Source organism: Asterias rubens, chromosome 13 (assembly GCF_902459465.1).
Source record: "Asterias rubens chromosome 13, eAstRub1.3, whole genome shotgun sequence".
Classification (NCBI taxonomy): Eukaryota; Metazoa; Echinodermata; class Asteroidea; order Forcipulatida; family Asteriidae; genus Asterias; species Asterias rubens.
The window spans coordinates 13,207,233-13,227,516 of NC_047074.1; the positions used below are offsets into that span (position 1 = coordinate 13,207,233).

The 20,284-nt window shown below is 37.5% G+C and overlaps 1 protein-coding gene across 1 annotated transcript in view; it reads right to left on the bottom strand.

Moving 5' to 3' along the window:
• Positions 1 to 2,996: 2,996 nt before the first annotated feature.
• Positions 2,997 to 20,284, bottom strand: part of LOC117298315 (protein bunched, class 2/F/G isoform-like) — a 28,206-nt gene continuing 10,918 nt past the window's right edge. Inside the window, exons 2-3 of the mRNA XM_033781492.1 lie at positions 13,243 to 13,291; positions 2,997 to 5,988 (exon numbers count right to left, since the gene is read on the bottom strand). Coding sequence (XP_033637383.1) covers positions 5,497 to 5,988; positions 13,243 to 13,291 — 541 coding nt within the window. The 3' untranslated portion in view covers positions 2,997 to 5,496. The remainder of the gene's footprint in view (positions 5,989 to 13,242; positions 13,292 to 20,284) is intronic.

Sequence of the window (20,284 nt, forward strand, 5' to 3'; positions counted from 1 at the left end):
AGCCTGGTTCATACTTCCTGAAAATTTGACTTCACAAATTCGCAATGAGTAATTCGCATCAGTTGAAATGGGCTAAACTCCTGCGAAATATTCGCTGTGAAAACAGCCCTGTGCGTCAAAACTCTTTTCGCCTTTGCAATCGCAGGAAGTATGAACCGGGCTTTAATTGTTATGCTCATTAATTTTTGGAGTAATAACCAAAGGTATACCCTGCATTTAAACTTAAATAATAGTAACCTGTATTATGTAACCTTTAAAAGGACATCCATTGAAAAAACACAGGCTCGAATATTCTGATAAATGTTTTACATGTGAATTCTTTATTTTGCCTTTAAACAATGAAATGCAATATGGTTAAAGCTTTTAGTTAACAATGGAAAGGTGTTGACGATATAGAAGCTCAAATGTTATTGGATGAATATTAATAAGAACATTAAGTAAATTACTTATGTAAATGGGTTTTTTCACTATATATATATATTTATATAATGTGTACTTAAAATTAGTAGGGGAGATGGCCTTACTTTCAAGACCAGACCTTCGACAGGCATATCAATTTTATTCTAGTTTGATTTGACACTTCAAAACAAGGTAAAGTTTGGTGAACTGGTCATGCTTTATTTGAGATCAAACATGCATGTACATGTACAACCACGATTAGAGTCCAACAGTTTGGGTGTTGAGTTACTGAATGGTGTTGGACTAAGGACTACACTAGTAAACTGACTATGCTTTACATGGGATCAGGCATATCACCATAATAAGATTCAAACAGTTTTGGGTGTTGAGTTTCCATATAGTTTTGGCTTTTTTTTTTTTACAAAGAGAAAGGATACTTCACTTTACTTAAAATCACTTTTGGAGTTTAAATCCAATATTTTGCTGATAAATTAAAGCTTGCGATGTCTTCATCTTGAAGAAAAAATTGACTGAACACCTTGGAATGAGTCTAAGACTTATTAACTGGGCCCAATTTCACAGAGTTGCTAAAGCAGGAAATATTGCTTGACAATTTTCTGCTAACCAAAAAGGAGCGGGATACCAGTCATAATTTGTACATGTAACATGTTATTTTGGCTGGTAAACTTATTCCCATAAGCATAATAATGAGCTTAGCTACTTTTGTTTGTGTAAGCAGCTCTATGAAATTGGATCCTGCTGTCCTGAGCATTCATTAAAACAAATATCTGATAGCAAACATTTAATTAATCATCCTGAATTCCACTTGATATATGGTATTATGATCTTAACTGTACCACTGTACATTTATATTATGTACAGTTTAAAAGGATTCATAAACCAGAAACATATTTCTTATAGAATGCTCTAAGGATAAGTTTGAGTTGCCGAGGTTATATTTGAAGAGAAAACATATCATTTTTCAATGATATTCATGGACTAGACAGGTTCATACTTCCTGCAAATGTGATACAAATTATGTCATTACAAAATACGCAACGAATAATTCATAAAATATGTTCAACTACTGCAAAACATTTGCGTGACGTCAAAATTTTCTTCGCATAAGTATTCACAGGAAGTATGACCCAGGCTTTACTCAGAAATCCGCCTAAAAACTTTTTAAACTAAACTTCTTTCTGTTTTTATTTATTTAAAGTTCAATGTATACAAGGTACATTAGTGGAGAATAAGCTAGTGGAGATGTTTATAACAGCGGATAAAGGTTACAATGATTAGTTATTACAGCATTTTGTGAGGCCTGACAAGGCTAACGGCTGTGACTAATTTGCTAACGAGTGATCATAACCACAGCCAAACCAACAAATCCTGCCCAGGGTCCAATTTCATAAAGTTGTCGGGTGGGGAAAAAAAAGATATTTAAACATATCAACATATCGGAGCACTCAAAATGAATAACATGTCATTTTGGCTGGGTTAATCCTAAGCAAAGGTGCTAAGTTTTGTAGTGGTTAAAAGCTTTCTTGAACAGAAAATTCCGCTTAGCAAGAGAATCAGATAAGACAGAAATGAGTGGGGTACCACTCGCATCAGTCTAAACTGTATGGTAGTTGGCTGGAAACATATTTCTGTGCTTAGCAATTTGTTTGTGCTTGCAGTCTTTTATGAAATTGGACCCAGTATTTGCATATATTTTAATTAAAGTGCTTGTAAACTTGAAATTGCTTTGGCCTCAATAAACAACATTAATGTATAATAATTATAAGGTGATATCATGTAAAGGCAGTGGACACTATTGGTACTCAAAATAAAAACCTCACTTGGTAATGAGTAATGGGGAGAGGTTGATAGTATCAGTGTGGATATTATAAAACACTGTGAGAAATGGCTCCCTCTGAAGTGACGTAGTTTTCGAGAAAGAAGTAATTTTCCACGAATTTGATTTCGAGACCTCAAGTTTAGAATTTGAGGTCTCGAAATCAAGCATCTGAAAGCACACAACTTCGTGTGACAAGGGTGTTTTTTTTTTCCATTATTATCTCGCAACATCGATGACCGATTGAGCTCAAATTTTCACAGGTTTGTTGTTTTATGCACAAGTGAGAAGACTTGTCTTTGACAATTACCAATAGTGTCCAGTGTCTTTAATTAAGCTTTTCTTTATTTATTTAGTTTTATTTTTTACACACAATATCCTAATTACAACAGAACCAATTAACTCATATTGTTAATATTATTATCAATTAATGTTGCATTTATTTGAGCACACAGTACATTACATGATATACTGAAACAAACAAAAACAGACACAAATAGAAAATGAAATAAAATACGTTGTAAATATTGAACAAAACAAGAATGTATATATTCATATTATGTATTTGGAAGCAAATTAAAGTACTAAGGAAGAAAAAATACACAAAATTACTTGAGAGTAGGGTAATCTCACCTTTTCTATAAAGCAAGGAGCAGGACAATTTATGTGGAGTTCACCACCCCCCCCCCAAAAAAAAGGGCGGAAAAACAAATATAGCAAACTAAATGAAAAAAAGAATAAACACAAAGAAATAAAAACATAGTGTGTTAGAAAAAAACAAAATTTATTTTTGTACTGATACCATATTAAACAGTATGGCGAATTGCATGCCATAAAACAATCATAAACAAGAAGGAAACTGTTATACCAACAAGTCAATAGCAAATCAGCAACTGCCTGGCGCCTTTTCTGCATTACAAAAATAAGCATTACAATCGTATTTGTAGACAGGGAATCAAACAGCAGAAACAAAAATTGAGGGGACCAGTTAAATTAAAGTGTGCAACATATACATCAGATAACATTTTGGCTGGTCACCCACCAGAACTACATTTCATCAAACGCTAAGATTCATTTACACAAAATGAGTTCACGCAAATGCTTTGGTAATTTCCTTAAGTTTTTTTTTCTTTTTTGAAACAACTCCAAAAAAAGATTGGACAAAACTGAAATGAGTAAAGTTTGACGATTGATTTTTCCAACTTTACTAATAAACCTTAGCGATGGTGAAGTCAATCCCAAGGCCTAGTTTCATAATGCAGAAAATACTGTTTAGCGAAAATTTCTTTGCTAAGCAAAAATATATTGTACATACGTGCTAAGCAAGTTTTGCACTTACAGGCTTAACGACATTGAACACAGGACTGCAGTCATGGACCTTTTAGATAGAGCAATGTACAAACACCTGGGGTGCGTCTTGCCGGTCGTAAAAAACATCAATTTGGGTTGAATTCACAATTGGTTACGATCGACCGCCAAAATGCACCCCTGGCTTCAGCTATGATGGGGGGGGGGGGTGTTTGTACACTGCTCCATGGCATTGCCCCTGCCAGTTATGTTCAAGTGATTGGCAAAGATCCCAAGAAACCTTGAGTTGTCATTGACTTGAGCATTTCTTGCAACAAAGTAATTCAATTATAACATCTTCTCTCAACGGCAAACGTCTCGTCAGTTAGTTTGCCGTCATCAATATGACAAACAATTACAGTAAGTTGCACTTGAGGTTTTAGTAATTATCATTTACAAAAGACGACGGACATTTCCAGCCATCTTTATATCTTTACATTGTGTCCATGCATATATGGTTTTGGGCTATGTCTATTCTGTGTTCTGTGAACGATGATAAATACTGCCCTCTGCTGGCCCGTGGAGTACATGCATTAACATTTAAGTGGCAGTACAGGACTTGGACTTTGTGATTTGAGACATTACTTCTTCTTTTTTTTTTACGGTGAAGGACGATCATTAGTAGGAACTTTGCCTTAAGGTTGTACGGGCAATAGACTGTATGTGCAATGAGATCAACATGCTGTCATCTTGGAGGTAAAACAATGATGAAGCAATGAAGATAAGTAGGCACCCCGAACTGGATGGCAAATGAACACCAGAGGGCGCCCTACTTCAATGACGTCATGTGCATAAGGCGTACAGGACTGGTAATAACAGCGATGGATACGCCCACAGCATTGCCACAGGTGCAATTTCATAGATATACAAATTATTTATGAAATTAATCGTGCGGCTCAGACTTGTAGGAAACCAACCGTTAAAAGCGTTTTATCAAGCTAAGCACTAAGCAATAGTTCTCCTGTGCTAAGTAACTCTATGAAATTGACCCTTGGTCTGTGATGTTTTGACCTCAGAATCAGTTATTTAAGCTGCAATGAAGAAGCGTTTCTTTGCAGCTTAAATAAACCAACCTTTCTTTTTCGTTTTTAAATAAGCAATGACTGGGAAGGAGTGACACAAAAATGACCACAGGGGCCCAGTTTCATAGAGCTGCTTAAGCAGACAATCCTGCAAAAAAAATCTGCTTAGTAGTAATAATGAGCAGGATACCAGTCACAAATTGTACATTTAAGGTATTTTGGCAGGTATTCTGGTACGGATAATTTTGTTTTGCTTAGCTTATTTTCGTGCTTAAGCAGCTCTGTGAAATTGGGCCCACATGTAGCAGAGTGAGAGAAACAGCATAAACATGATCAAGAAAGCTGGTCATTTCAACAATTGAGTAAAACTAATAATAATAAAGCACCCTTTCAGCTGTGACTGCTGTTTTTCACAGCACGAGGGCCTCCTTCACAAGAATAAATTGGAATGGACTTGAAGGGCATCAACACATCCCACAATGCAACAAATTGGTAGATTCACTGGCACTTATTTTTTCATAATATACAACATAACTTTTAAACAACAGTTTATAAAGAACTTTGATGCTCTTTTTCCGAAGAATTTTCAAACAATTGAAGCTCTTCCGTTCAGCAACAATCCACGCAATAAATTGCCATGTCCTTTTTTTTTCTGTCCGCCATTTCTTCTTTCCCTTCTTCAGTTCATAACATCATGCTGGCAACAGGCAGTAATCAGTCCGCTTGCTTTCAAAGCTAAGAAACTTGTAAACGAAAGTCACGCTGTACTGCACAATTTTCAGGGAAAAAGATAAACTTAAAAAACGGCTTGCAGTATTTTGGGTTGGGTTTTTTATTCCGGCGTCTCAAACAAAAGGTGAACTTAAAAGGTGGATTCATCACTTATTGTTGTCATGTCTGTGATGGCGGCTGGGCATGTTGTGTCGTGGTCTGCTGTGGTATCGAATGCTGCGGCGTCTGTTGCGTTTGGATGTGACCGTACTGGCTCGCTTGCTGCTGTGGTAAAGCCTGCTGTTGGCTCGATGCCTGTTGTGCGTGCGTTGGTCCGCCAGCAGCCTGCATCCCGGCGAACTGGTCCGAGGGCGGTGGTGCTTGTGACTGCTGCGTGAAGCCGCCGCCGTCCGTTCGAGGTGCTCCTCCCCCGGCCATACTTGGGAAACCTCCTTGGTCTTGGGTGTTTGCCGTCGTGTTGACGAGCCTGTTTGCTTGAGGGGTCTCGGACTGGCTGTACGGGTGGTGAGGTAGACCCTGGGTCTGGGTCTGTCGTAGGAGGCTGTTCTCTCGTTGAAGCTGCTCATTCTTGTCTAAGAGCTCGTTGATCTGCTCCTTCAAGACCTCCACCTCTTCCCTCACGGCAAAAAGCAAATGACTCTTCACCAGGTCCTGATAAATAAAGTAAGTAAAATACAAATACTAATTAGCAAATGCAGATTGGATTGTCACATTACAAAACTGTTGTTGAAAATGAAGTCAATGCCAAGGCCCGTAGCTCCAATTTCACAGAGCTGTTTAAGCAGAATATAATTGCTTTTAAATACAATTGTCTGCTAAGCAGAAACGAGCAGGTTACCAGTCACAAATTGTACATGTGACATGGTAGTTTGGCTGAACCTTATCTGGTCATAGAGTAAGATCTGGTAGGCAACATTTTATTGTGCTTAGCTCCTTTTTGTGCTTTAAGCAGTTCTATGAAATTAGGGCAAGATTACCAGAATAAGGTAACAGCCAAAAAACCATGTAACATGTACCATTTTTGACTGGTATTGCTAAGCAGAAATTGTTTCGTTTAACAGTAACCCTATGAAATTGGGCCCCAAGCAACAGAAGCAATGCCCTCAGGATAAATACCAAGCCTGCAAAATGATTACAGGACAAACCAAATAAGAATAAAAATTCTGCCATGACACCCACACAGATCACGTATTGGTTGGATTACACGTCTTTGAACACCTCTCAATTCCACCAAAGGAATGCTCACACCCAAAACACCCACGTAATTTATGATACAAAGATACTTAAAGGCCTTGGACACCTTTGGTAAAAGACTAGTAGTGTTCTCACTTGGTGTATCTCAACATACATGTATGCACAAAATAACAAACCTGTGAAAATTTGGACTCAATTGGTAGTTCTCGAAGTTGCAAGAGAATATCGAAAGAAGAAAAAACGCCATTGTGGCACAATTTGTGTGCTTTCAGATGCCTAAAAAAGGCTTCAGGCCTAAATGCTTTTAATATTTGATTGAGAAAATCCCTTTCTCTAAAACTGCGTTACTTCAGAGGGAGCCGTTTCTCATAATTTGTATACTATCAACAACTCTCCCTTGCTTGTTACCAAGTAAGTTTGTATGCTCACAATTATTTTGAGTAGATGACCAATAGTGTGCAGTGCCTTTAAGTGTACGTGCAACTTCAGCTGCTCCTTACATGTATACCACGCAATAACTCCAAGACATAAGGAGGCGATAAAACAAACACCACCTCATAAATGTTTGCCAATCTTGTCCTGCCACTCACTAACGCGATCTCGTAAATCCTGTGTAGACATGCACAAAGGTACGCAACCTGAACACATCGAAGCTTAAAACATGGGATGTTACAAGCATCCACTGTTTTGTAGTCTCTCCCTAATATAAAAAGTGATTTGCTTCTTCTTTTCTTTTTTCTCCAGAGAACTCAGAAAAGTATTGAGTATACATTGCTTGATACAAATCAGTGTATTAAGGGTAACAAATATTTTTAATGTAAATGTACGTACATGTACTCCCAACCCCATCATCACGTCACAACCCCCCGCCTCCCCCCCCCCCCCCCACAACCCACACCCAATAATTGTCACCCCCCCCCCCCCTCCCCCTCACCCAATAATTGTCACATAGTCAACCTCGGGCTTGCAGCGTTTTTTGTTACACTACCTGCCATGAGGTCATCATGTGACAAAAACCAACAAATAAAGATCAATATCGGGACCTTGTTGTTTCTAAGGCTGGACCTACAAAGCTAGTCTATGGGATCGATTGGGAATAAAACTTAAGGAGACGATTTCATACATATTTGCACGATGGGTCTACAGACAGGACTGATACTTCAGTGATGCAACGAAGGCCATTGCCCTGGTGTCCCCTGGTCACTGCATTGGTGCCCTTGAAATGATCTCCCCAGTACAAATTTGCAATCGCATCATAGGGTGCCCTTTACCGAGATGAAAATGCCTTGGTGCCCTTGCCCTTTGAAAAACGAAGCATAGATTGTAAGATGGAGGGACACGTGGCAAACAAAATTACAAAAACAAATTAATTATTTTTGACAACTTGCTTGACCTGACAACAAGCTTCCACTGTCTATTTTAATATCCTTTGGTGGAACTCAAATTATGAACTCATTTCAGGATGTCTCATTTGATCAAAACGGAAACATTCTAAATTTACCCACTTTCAAAACAAAGATTTATGCTGAAAATATTTCCAATCTTGCATGTATTTGGGAAAAACAATCTGTCAGAACGCATTATTTTCGTCAGTCCTGAGTGTGTATTTACGTCACGGGGTGGGACGAGAATAGCCACTGGGAGTTACATTTAATGCCATGCTTCGCTTTAGCCCATGCTGTGAAAGTGAAACTGAGACTGACCAACCAGTGGACTCCGCTGGGACTATGACATCATAATGAGTATGACTCAGAAACCATGATAAAACCTTTCATCTCTACTCCCAAAATATCCACTCCAAAATTATCTTACATAATCTATCAACTACCACCGCCCCCCCCCCAAATACTCCAGTCCTTTGACATTTTTTATTGCTCCTATAAGCACTTTTTTGTTTGCTGTTTTGCTCTTCCACTTGGTTTTGGAATTGCACATTTTCTATTTTGGTCTAGCACTTTTGTTTAGGTAAAAAAATTATTTTTTTTGGTCTACAATACAAGATGCATTTTTGTTTTGGTCTAGCACTTTTGTTTTTGATCTACTACTTTTGTTGTAGTCTAATACCTTTGATGTGGTCTTGCAGGTTAGTACTGCATGTTTTAAGTTTATGTCTAGCACTTCTTCTTTTGTCTGGCACGTATGCGTTCTTGTCTGGCACTTTTAATTTGGTCTAGCAATTTTGTTTTTGTCTAGCACTTTTGTTTTGGTCTAGTAATTTTTTGGTCCAATTCTTGTGTTTGAAATATTTTTTAATGTTCTTGTGTAGGGCTGGTATTACATACACTGTTTTGGTCCGGTACTTTTGCTTTGCTCTAGCTACTTTCCTTTTGGTTAGCACTCAAGTTTTGTTTTGGTCCCAATACTTTTGCATTTGGGTCAGTGAAATCATTCAGTGTCAATGGAATTCAATTTAACTTCCCGGTCCAGGTTCAAATGCCCTGAACAAACAAAATAAAGCCCTGACCTCATTCAAAAAAAATAAACCAGCCAAATTTCCAAAGATAAAGGACAGAAGAAGGTACGTTTAAAAGTACACAAAGGTTCATTTAACAGAAAAACATGAAATTTATGAGGGATTTCTGTGAAGCAAAAGCTAACTCTCTACGCCACTTCTCATTGGATAAAAAAGTAACTTAGCTGTCTCCTGGACCAATCAGAAAGGCCAGTATATGTTCCGTGGACGTGTGAAAGACCAGGAATTGCGTGAGAATAACTCAATGGCAGCCCAACACATTTCCTGTTTTTGTTGATACACGTGCCATCTATCATGATTAATAGAACAAGGATATTGTCTCTGACTGCATGCAACTTTAACCACAAAATACGATAACGAAATAAACGATTCCTGGTTTTATTTTGTCAAGTTCAAATCTTTTATACTGTCCTTCCTCTTTAAATTATTGTTACAAACATGAAACTAAAGCAGGAAAAACTGAGGAAAATTGGTCTTGATGGCGCAGTGAACAGTTTTGTCTACAATCCCAACCAAAATGCTTGGGCCACCATTTCCCTACGTTACATCCAGGTCCACTTCCCCCTGACAAGAAACATTCTCTCCCTGTCCCCCGCTCAACGTTGACTGGATGGAACACAGGAGACAGTGCAACAATCAGAACCAACATTGAAAGGGGGCAGGGGGCCCAACGAGATATGGCTGGGATTGTAGATACCAGCGTTTTATATAAGTACGATTATTTATTACTTATTTATTTACTTTTTTTTTTAAATATTATGATTTTTAGTGACTCCTTACGGCATGCCACTACGACAACAATGAAAAGAAAAGAAGCAAAGACACTGACAAAAGATCCCTTCATTACAAAATCTCACTCTTTTCACTCTGAAAGGGTTCAGCCAAGTTCACATCCTCAGCTCTGAAAGGCTTATTCCTCAGTCTCTTCATAACAAAAGCAACCCCGTTGGCCGGATTGCATCTCACAAAACGTTTGATCGATTCAAAGCTACTGTGTATTGACGACTTCTCAATGTATTGGCTCATTTGACTGATCCAGTATTCACACATGTCTGCTCACGCGAACGATCATGTCAATTTACGAATTGTTTCCAAAATGTTAACAAGAGTTTTGAAGGTTGAAAGAATTAGCTTGAGCACAGGATCTTATTACAGTGGTTAGGATAGATAACAATGGATGAAAATGAACGATTACGATTAACAAAAAGAACTCAATCAAGATGATTTTGTTTTGTCATAGAAGATTGTTCCAACGACCTCTTAATTGAATGCTTGTAATGCTTCAATGAAAACAATGACGCCACACTTGAATTGTTCACCTATTTGGTTCCCAGAGAAGTACAAAGTGAAGAGCTCTATTGTTTTGTCTCGCGATTCAACCTTCAAAAACACTAGAACAGGTTAGGTGTACTTACACTAACAGCATTGTAATTAATTCAAGGAAGTATTACATATTGTACAAGATTTGGGTCAGTGAGCAGAGTAGAAAATTCAGGGCAGTTTTATTGATAAATTTTGGGCTGACATTTTGAGGAAGATTTTGTTTTTTAATTTTGGCCATTTTGAAAGAGAGTGACAAAATTTGAAGCCCTGTCTGCATCAAGTGTAAGCTGGACGGTGTCTTTTTGACACCCTGTTTACAATTTAGACGCCCTGTTTTATCAGTCATTTACATGAACAATTTGATTGTATTGTAAATGAACAATTTGAACACCAGTTTTTCATTTCCAGCAAACTTCAAAAACCTTGCCGATCTGGACGTACCACATTCCAGTCCAGTGATCACCAAATTGAATTGTTTGTTTTTGTCTACACAAAACTCTTTTTACAAAGGTTGTCATTTTCATTCCAGGTTGGGGGGGGGTAGCAAAAATGTCAGTCCAGGTTCAGTACACATCGTAAGCCCTGCTGGATGGCAAAAGACAAAAGGACAGACAGTTCTTCTGTCCATTCATGACAAAAGCAAACCCCGTTGGTCTGATAGCGTCACATAACAGTTTGATTGATTTGAAGCTACTGTGTATTGACGATTTCTCAATGTATTGATTCCTATTGCGACTGATCCCCCATTCACGCATGTCTGAACAGGTCAATGTGCTGATTACAAAATTGTTTCCAAAACGTAAACATGAGTTTTTGAAGGTGGAAAGAATTAGATTGGCACAATGGGTTGATTACAATGATCATGGTCAAATAAACAATGTACCAATAAATTGAATGTTCATAATAACCAAAAGAACTCTAGAGTATACAAAAAAGAAGATTGTCTTTTGGCAAAGAAGAATGTTTCTCCAACTTCTCACTTCAATGTTAGAATCTATTCGAAAAATATGACTCTGTTTCTTCGAAGAACATTGTTTCACCAACGCTCCCTTCAATATTATTGGAATCTCTGAACTTGTATGCATCAATGAAGACATTAATTCCACATTTGAACTTTAAACAGTTTTTGTTCAAAGAGTCTGCAAATTTCAGCCAAGTATTTCCTTTTCAATGGAATTGTTCAAACACAATATTCGCAAACAAACATTGATAATACCGAGAATAACAAAGTTGCAAACAGTGCCATTTAAAATTCAGGTAAACAAGATTTGGAATAAGTGAAGTGGAATACAAAAATTCAGAGAAATTTCATCAACATTTTGGATCGACATCGAAATCAACAATAGTAAATGCTTTTGTTTTGTGATTGGTCTTTTTTTGATCAGTCCATCTTCATGATGTTTCAGTTCAATGATCACTACTAAGAACTGTCCTCATTTGAAATGGGTTTTTTTTCTTCAAATAAAATCTCTTTTTAAATTAATAGGTCAAATTATTTTCATGGTGGGTGGTAGCAAAAAGGTCAGTTTGAGGTTCGACCAAGTTCACTATGATTGACCCTACAAAAAGGATTTTCATCTCTTCAATTATTCACAGCATCAGTGTTGAAGGGCTGCCTAGATTTGTGACATTCTAGTTCATTGACCACCACTAAAAACTTTTGTTTTCTTTTTTTCCTGAAGGTTAACAGACTGCAGAGACTTTTTTCACTTTCAGAAACCAGGTCACTTGAAAGTAGAGATTGTTTTTTGTCAACATAATGCATTGAATGTTTAAAACTACAATGAAAATCATGTGAAAGTTTCAGCTAAATACCATGAATACAGTGTCTACGTGTACTTGCAGGGAAACCAGCAAAGAAACTGTCACAGTGTTTTCACCAGAACGTCGAAACTATCCACATTTAGTGATACATGACAGACTGAGAGGGTACTAACCACACATCTCTGGCCGCAGCGTTCGTAAATGGACACCAACCCTCAGAAATCTGAGAAACGATTCAAGCAAGAATCGTTTCTCAGGTTTGAACTCTTTCCGGTGAAAACTTGATACAACATCCTTTAAAAAGAATCCTTTCTCAAAATAGCTTATCAACAGCTGCGGTGCTTCTCTCACCAAGTAAATATTATGGTCATTATGTTTTGCAGTGTTTACCAATCTATGTACATGGATGTGTATGACCCTCCCTCTAACAAGTTATGCGAGCAATTTTTGTTCAGGATTTTTTTTTATTTTTACGACTACATTTATGAACTTGATTGATACCGCAGGTGTAGAAGTAAACATCTGACAACTTTCAATTCAAAACATTTCAATCCAATTCATTCATATAATTTCTACCACAGATTGTAATCAAGTTACTGGCTCATAAAGCTATTTTTATTGGCAAAAAAATTTTAAAAAATGAAGACAGTTCTAAGTATTGATCAATGAACTGAAACATCATAAAGATGGCCTGCATTTTGTGCTTTAAAAATGGCTTTATGAGCCAGGAACTTTATTAATACTCGTCTCGTCTCAAGTTCGCAGATGAATCCTGCTTTGCAGAAATGGTTTACCAGTCAGAACACAATGTAGACTAGTGTTTATTGTTTGGGACTGGTTTCCTGAAAGTACATGTATCTGTGGAAAAAACATTTCTTCAGCACTGTTTCTTCTCAACAGCTTTATGATATTATACCAAGAGATTGACACTCAAAATGTTGATGGAAATTTTAAACAAAATACAAGAAGGGAAACATATCGTATCCTGCCCACACTTTTCCACTATTTTTTGTACCAAAAGGAATATCTCTTTTGAGTAAATTAGATCTTATTTTATTTCATAACGAACGAAAAAGTGGTGGCAGGATGCAGAAACTTTTTCTACAGTACAAGAAACATTTAGAAATAATAAAAAAATAGTTTGTACTCACCATTGCTTGCTCTATCTTGTTATCGATCGCTCCACCAGTAGCCGACGTACTGGAAAACATAGAATATAACATGTCCTTGTTAGTCTTACCAGTGTGGATACGCATCTTGCTTTTGTTCCCCTTAAAAATCACCCCCAAAAAAATATTCCAACGGTTCTACTCTCAGATTAGGTTTCCAAAAGTTTTTGAACTGGCAGCGTTATTAATACTCGTCTCGTCTCAAGTTCGCGAAGGTTCTCATCCTTGAAATTTTTCCCCGTTGATGAAATCACGTCCGAGGACGCCAAGGTATTTGGATGAATGTCAAGTAGCCGAAGAATCTTGTGGGATAAACCTCACATGTCCACAGGTATCTTGTCTCAGATAAGTCTACGAGGACGGAATGTAAACTGGCAGTGTTCCAAAGAAACAAAATCGGATGTGACAACAACGAACCACCACGGTCAATGGCAAGTCATGTTCTGGGTCTGGTGAGGCTGACCAGCAATTTTGAAATATGACCCGTTTCAGATAGACCGGATGGCTGACCAGGTTCGAGGAGACAATTAAAAAACACTAAAGCCTTGACAACTATCCTTGACTCGCTGGTGAATGATTGTGAAGACCGGTCAGTTCAAATGAAGTGACCAGAAGTCATCTGGATATATCACAACACAGATCAAATTGTTAAAAATTTGAAATGTACACATGTACAGCCTCAAATGTATACAGTTACACCAAATCCATGGAGCTATAAAATAAACCAAGTGTTCCAAAGTCTAGAAAATAAATTTGCAGCCAATTTGTGATGCGGTTGTGGACAGGGGTGTAGAGTTATAATCCTTTTGGATACTGGTATGGTTCAAAAAGCATCAAAACACTGGTGGAAATTACTGGAAATGATGCCTTCCAATGCATGGGGGATATGGAGGGAATTCCCTGGGCTAATACACTTTCCTGGTTTGGGGGTGGCCAGTTCATTCAGGAAGATTGAGGGACAATTTATTGCCTATTAATGTATAAATATTTCCATTTTTCTGACACAAAATGTTAAAATACATTCGTGAAGTAGTAGTTGTCTAATATACAAGTATATTTACTGCTTTGGCATTCATAATTTTGAGCTTAGCAGCTATAATTAATGAATTAGAAAACCTGGCTGTGTTTCAAGAGTCCATCTTACAAATACCACACCCCCGTTTGAGTGAATGGTACAGGCTTTATCTTTACTGTAGCCAGTGGAAATTTCCACACAGCCTTTATATTGACTGTCCATGACTCTAGCATGACCCCATAATGTGCTCGGGTCACTGAAGGGCTTTATTATGTAAATTGCCCAGTGGAAAAGAACCAGGCGAATACTGGAAAAATATCTGCAGATGAATTGTATTCTCTGATCCAGGATATGGAGTGGGTCAATTGTTCAATCTTGGAAAGAGCAATTTGGATTATTGTCATGTGGGATAAAGGGAGGTTTGTAATTACGCCAAAAATTAATGACCATGAAATTGTAAAAGCCTACTTAATAGAACATAGCGGAAAAGAACTAGTTGAGGTGAATATTGGAAAATTATTTTGCAGGATTTATATTCTGATCCGGGATAATATTGAGAGTGGGTCAATTGTTAAGTCTTGGAAAGAGCAATTGGGATTATTGTCATGAGGGATAAAGGGAGGGTTATGTTTGAGGTTGGTATAAATTACATACTTATAACTTGGTGAATACTGGAGAAAAAATATTCTGCAGGAATTGTATTCTGACCCAGGATTTTGAGTGGGCCAATTGTTAAATCTTGGAAAGAGCAATTTGGATTATTTCAATGTGAAAAATGTTTCTGCTTGAAGCTTTTCTCGGATTGTATAATTCCAATGATGGATTATTCTTCCTGTGGGGATGTTACTACTATGGATTTTTGGCAATATCTCAAAAAAAAAACTACACCATTTGTATGTACAATGTATTGTATTTATACAGGATTGAAATAATCACTCAGTCGCCAACACTTCGAAACAATTGAACGGTTAAATAAAAATCTGCTTTCCCTTTAATAAATCTTCGAAAGAGCAATAGGATTATTGACATGTGGGTTAAGTGGAAATTTGATCCAAATAACAAAATCCTAACAATAGATGATGAGTTGGAAACAAGAATCGTCAATTCAAACAATTTGCAACCTGACATTTTTGGCACAGCTTTTGAGACACTTATTATTGCTAGGCAATTTACACTTGGCAAAGAAAACAACTACAGTTGTCACAACTGACAACAACCACTGTATTCATAACAACATATTGTCACAAACAATACAGGAGTCAAGTATTTGTCGGAAAGCCCTTATCTTTTCCTTTGAAAGAAAATCACTTCTCGCATTCGTCCGAGCCTATCTGACCAATTGTCCAAGCTAGCTGTTTGCCACTTAAACTCTGTAATGAATTACCACAATTTTTTAGTCAACAAATCATAGAACAATGACGCCACATCTCCACTCTTTTCGACCAAAGTTCGCCATCAATTTCATTAGAGTCCAACTAAATCAATTTGATCTAAACTGATCAAAAGTAAACGCGACCTCAAAACAAGTCATTGAATTGAGTTGCGAACTCTACCGCTTTTTAAATTTAGCTAACAAAATTTGAGATGAGAAGAACGGAGAAGTAAACAACATGCCTCTTCTTTTAAGGTTTATGAAAGTTGGCAGCTTAAAGCCATTGGACCCTTTCGGTACAGAAAAAAAAATAAAAGTTCACAGATTTACAAATAACTTACAGGGTTTACAGAAGGTAGTGGTGAAAGACTTCTCTTGAAATATTATTCCATGAAATGCTTTACTTTTTGAGAAAACAGTAGAACAATATCAGTTCTCGATAGCGAGAATTACAAATTTATTTTAAACACATGTCATGACACGGCCGATACAAGGATGGGTTTTCCCGTTATTTTCTCCTGACTCCGATGACCGATTGAGCCTAAATTTTCGCAGGTTTGTTATTTGATATGGAAGTTGTGATACACGAAGTGTGGGCCTTGGACAATACTGTTTACCGAAAGGGTCCAATGGCTTTAAAATAGGGAAATTTGTTTGTTCCTACTCAGTATTAACAAAGTAGCGTGTCATGGCTGAGCGGTTAAGAGCACCAGACTCAAGCAAATACATGTAATTTTTCGCAGTTTGCTTGCAAATTACCATCTTTCATGACAATTTCGGATAAAAATTTCACAACTTGTTTTCGTGCCGACGTGGTCATTACCAAAGTATGATCCAACATTGAATGTATCAACATAATTAATTTACGAGAAATTTTATAGGATGTTCGAGACTGGTCAAAACATGCCCTAAAAACGTTTTTAAAAATCTGTTTGTGGAGCCTATGAACAGGGGTAGCCCATTAACAAACGGAAATTTTGGGCCACATCTTGCGCGATGTTGTAACAATAAAGCATTGTTTATCCTATTGTCGTGGTAAGATTCTTCTTAATCATTTAAATTTGCATCACTTTATATTATTCATATAAAGTCTTTGTTTTCCCCGACAACTCAAAACAAATGGTTTTCAGTGGTCATCGTGCTACATCTTTAAAACATCATCTAACTCAAACTATAAAAAAAATTGTAAATCACAAACGACAAAATGCACCAACAGGCCTATATTCTTCGTTTTTAAAAGGGCAAGGGCACCAAGGCATCCCTCGTCAATTGTACATTTTTACTAGAGCATTTCAAGGGCACCAAGGCAATGACCAGGGGGCATGGAGGCAATCTCCTTCGTTGCCTCCGTGAAGTATCAGGCCTGCATAAAACATAACACAATTCTCCACCTAGAGAAAATTCAGCAAAAGACCCTACCTGTGTAAAATCATTATCACAGTCAGAAGGGCGTGGTCAGCGCTCGTGGGTGTCAGTAAATTCCCCCTCTCTGGAGAAGTTGCCAAGACGCTCAACCCATCCAAATCTGTCGCCCCACAGCAAGCCTTAGTTTTGCCGCTGAAATCTAGAAGAGGTTTCATTGCAGTGTTGAAGATCTCAGTGTAAATGAATCAATTCAGAGTCCAGTAGAATAATAGAAATGTCACCCCTATACGTCTGATTATTCCAAAAAACCTGAACCAGTTGTCGTTAAGCCTCAGATCAAAAAACAAATTTCCATCGGGAACATCAGACGATCTTTTGGAGGATATATTCTGGTGCTCTATTCTTCCAGTGAGGATGTCTCCACGCGATCGTTGAGTTTAATGACGACGAAGACCAACTGCCGTGCCGATGTTCTCCAATGTGGAGGGCCCAACCGCCCACAAGGGGTTTGTGTACTGTACACTGTACGTGTATCATTCAAGACGAGCTGAATATTTTATAGGGCTCTGAGTCTGCATGGGTTTGAGATGAGATCCATGAGGCAGGCGTAGGGTAGTGACACAGACAGAGAGACCGGGGGTGAAATATAGCAATCTGGTCGATGGCCTCCTTGGGTGTTCTCTTACGATGCTTGTCATTGGATGATGAGACAATTTAAAGAAATCCACAACCAATCAGAATCTGGATTACAGTTCCTAGAAGTCTTGATCCAAATATGTATCAAAAATATAAATTTTGTGTGAAAAACAGAGAGATACTTGGGAAAAAATCTTTGCCACGGTGGCACAATTTAAAGAAATCCACAGCCAATTAGGAAATCTCAATCACAATTCTCGGCAGTCCTCATCCAAATATGGATTCCAAAAATATAAATTTGTGTGAAAAGCAGACAATCTGTCTCATGAAACATTATCATACTCAATGATAGTAAAGACTTGTAACGTGTGTAATGTGCACATATCCACCCTGCTGAATGTTCAAGGCGCAGTAAGTAAACATTTTAATATGACTTTTTCTTTACTGCAGAGCATGCAAAGTAACTAAATTCAGTGTCAACACTTTCTCTGTGCCACAATCACAAAATTATTTCCAAGGAAACCGAAAACCAAATCGCAAACAGAAGAGACAGTTTAGGAGACATTGGGTGAGATTTGCATAAAAGCAGGATGTACTTAAGTTTAGTTCAAGCTTCAAGCGTGTTGGTTTTTCAGCAACGCCCTGAAATCTGAAGCTTGGTGTTTGTTTTCTTACGAGGCCCTCCCGGTTTCCTGTTCCACATTTAAAGGAACATTTACAGAAATGGCAAGTTAAAAAACTTGTCTAAGATCACAGATTTACATAAAACTAACACGGTCCAATGATGACGATAGTAGAAAAACATCCCTTGAAATACTTCTGTCTGAAATGTCATATTTGATGAGAACTATGTAAATAAAACTAACTTCCCGTTTGAAGTTTATCGCTCAGTAAGCGTTTTGTTCATTTTACATTTTAATTGATGTCATACAAAATGTGTAATCGTGTTTGTTCACTATTTTCTTGTGACCCAGATGGCCGATCAATCTCAAATATCTACAGGTTTGTAAGTTTATGTGTTGTGGATAACAAAAAGTGCTTACACTGCCAGCAACTGTTTTGTTAGCAAAACCAATTCTGTAGCGTTCCTTTTAAATGAGACAGTGGGTTAATGCTGCATAAAAGTAGGATGACTTTAGTTAAAATCCAGCTTCAAGATGTTGGTTTTGACAGCGCCCTGAAATCTGAGGCTCTGTGTTTATTTTCTTGCGAGGGCCTCTGGGTTTCCTGTTCCACACTTAATATGAATGTTTGTGAGGATGCATTGAAGGGGATGACGTCACTAAACACTGTCACATTCTCATCCACCCTCTGCCGACCAAGGCACATGACCAGCTAATGTGCACGTAGACAAAATCATTACTTTCTCTTTTGCCCTTGCATTACTTTGTGTTTATAAACAACCACTTCCGCAATCCACCCCGATTGACATTAATGTTGCGTGAGGGGAACATCCAGACTGGAATATTATCCATGTACATGTACTTAATTCAAATGTTAATTTATGAGTGGGCATGAGGTGTGCTCATGCTAGAGCTGAGCCATGTAGAATTAAAGGATTTAGGTACTTTTTGTAACACAAAACACAGTGTCCACAGATTAATGTTAAACTTACATCATTTGAAGACATGATACATGTAGTAGAAAGCTTCCCTGAAAATATATAATACGTTTTACATGCTAAAATAACTTTCGTCTCATGATCACTGAGATGAAAATTATGTTCACGACATTGTTTTACTCATTTATCAAAAACTACAGCACCTCAGCTGGTAATATTTTCAGGGAAGCTTTCTACTATCATTATCTTCAAACTGTGTAAGTTTGATGTAAATCTATGGACATTGTGTTTTTTGTCCTACAAATAGCACACGATAGAACCTTTAATAAGAAATAGTGGAGGAAATCCAACATTTTCAGATTGCGGTAAAAAATGTGTTATAAATACATGTAGGGTTTTTATTTTCTATTGTCTTTAAGTAAATTCTGAAAGTATGGTCAAAGCCTGCTGAATTGAAATGAGGTTCTCAAAATATTTGTTAACTCTGTGTTTATTTTGTGTTTTAAAAGCACTGCTGTTTGCTCTGGGGCATCGTAAGAGGTTTCTTTATTGTTATTTTTCTTTAGATTGATCAAAAGTTCCCATCCTCAACTGATTTTTTGTTTTTAATAACGTATTTTGTTGGTGCAAACGATTTACACAGATTGCCTCGATAATAACCACATTACTTTGAAGTTAAAATGATTCTAAAAATGCTTTATCGAAAGCTGCTATACATACTTCTAACTAAGTAAGTTTTTATTTCCATTAATTCGAGGAGTGATTCCTAAACCTTCCCTTTAAGCCTGTGCTTAAGAATTGAAAAACACTATGGGAAAACCCAGTGTCAAGTCAAACATGACAGAAAGGCATTTTCCAGTGTAAACATCGCCCTTAATCCCGCTTTAAAGCGCTTTCCCCATGGGGGCCTCCATGCAGGCTTGGATGATCAAGCTAGCAATCAGACGTGAAAATGAAAATGTCTCAATTGGAATCCGAAAATTTTCTTCTTCTGCAATTTTTACATCTTGTCATCAGAACTGTTGAGTTGCGTGTCCTTGCGATTACGCGATTTGTGTACTTATTTGATTCGGGT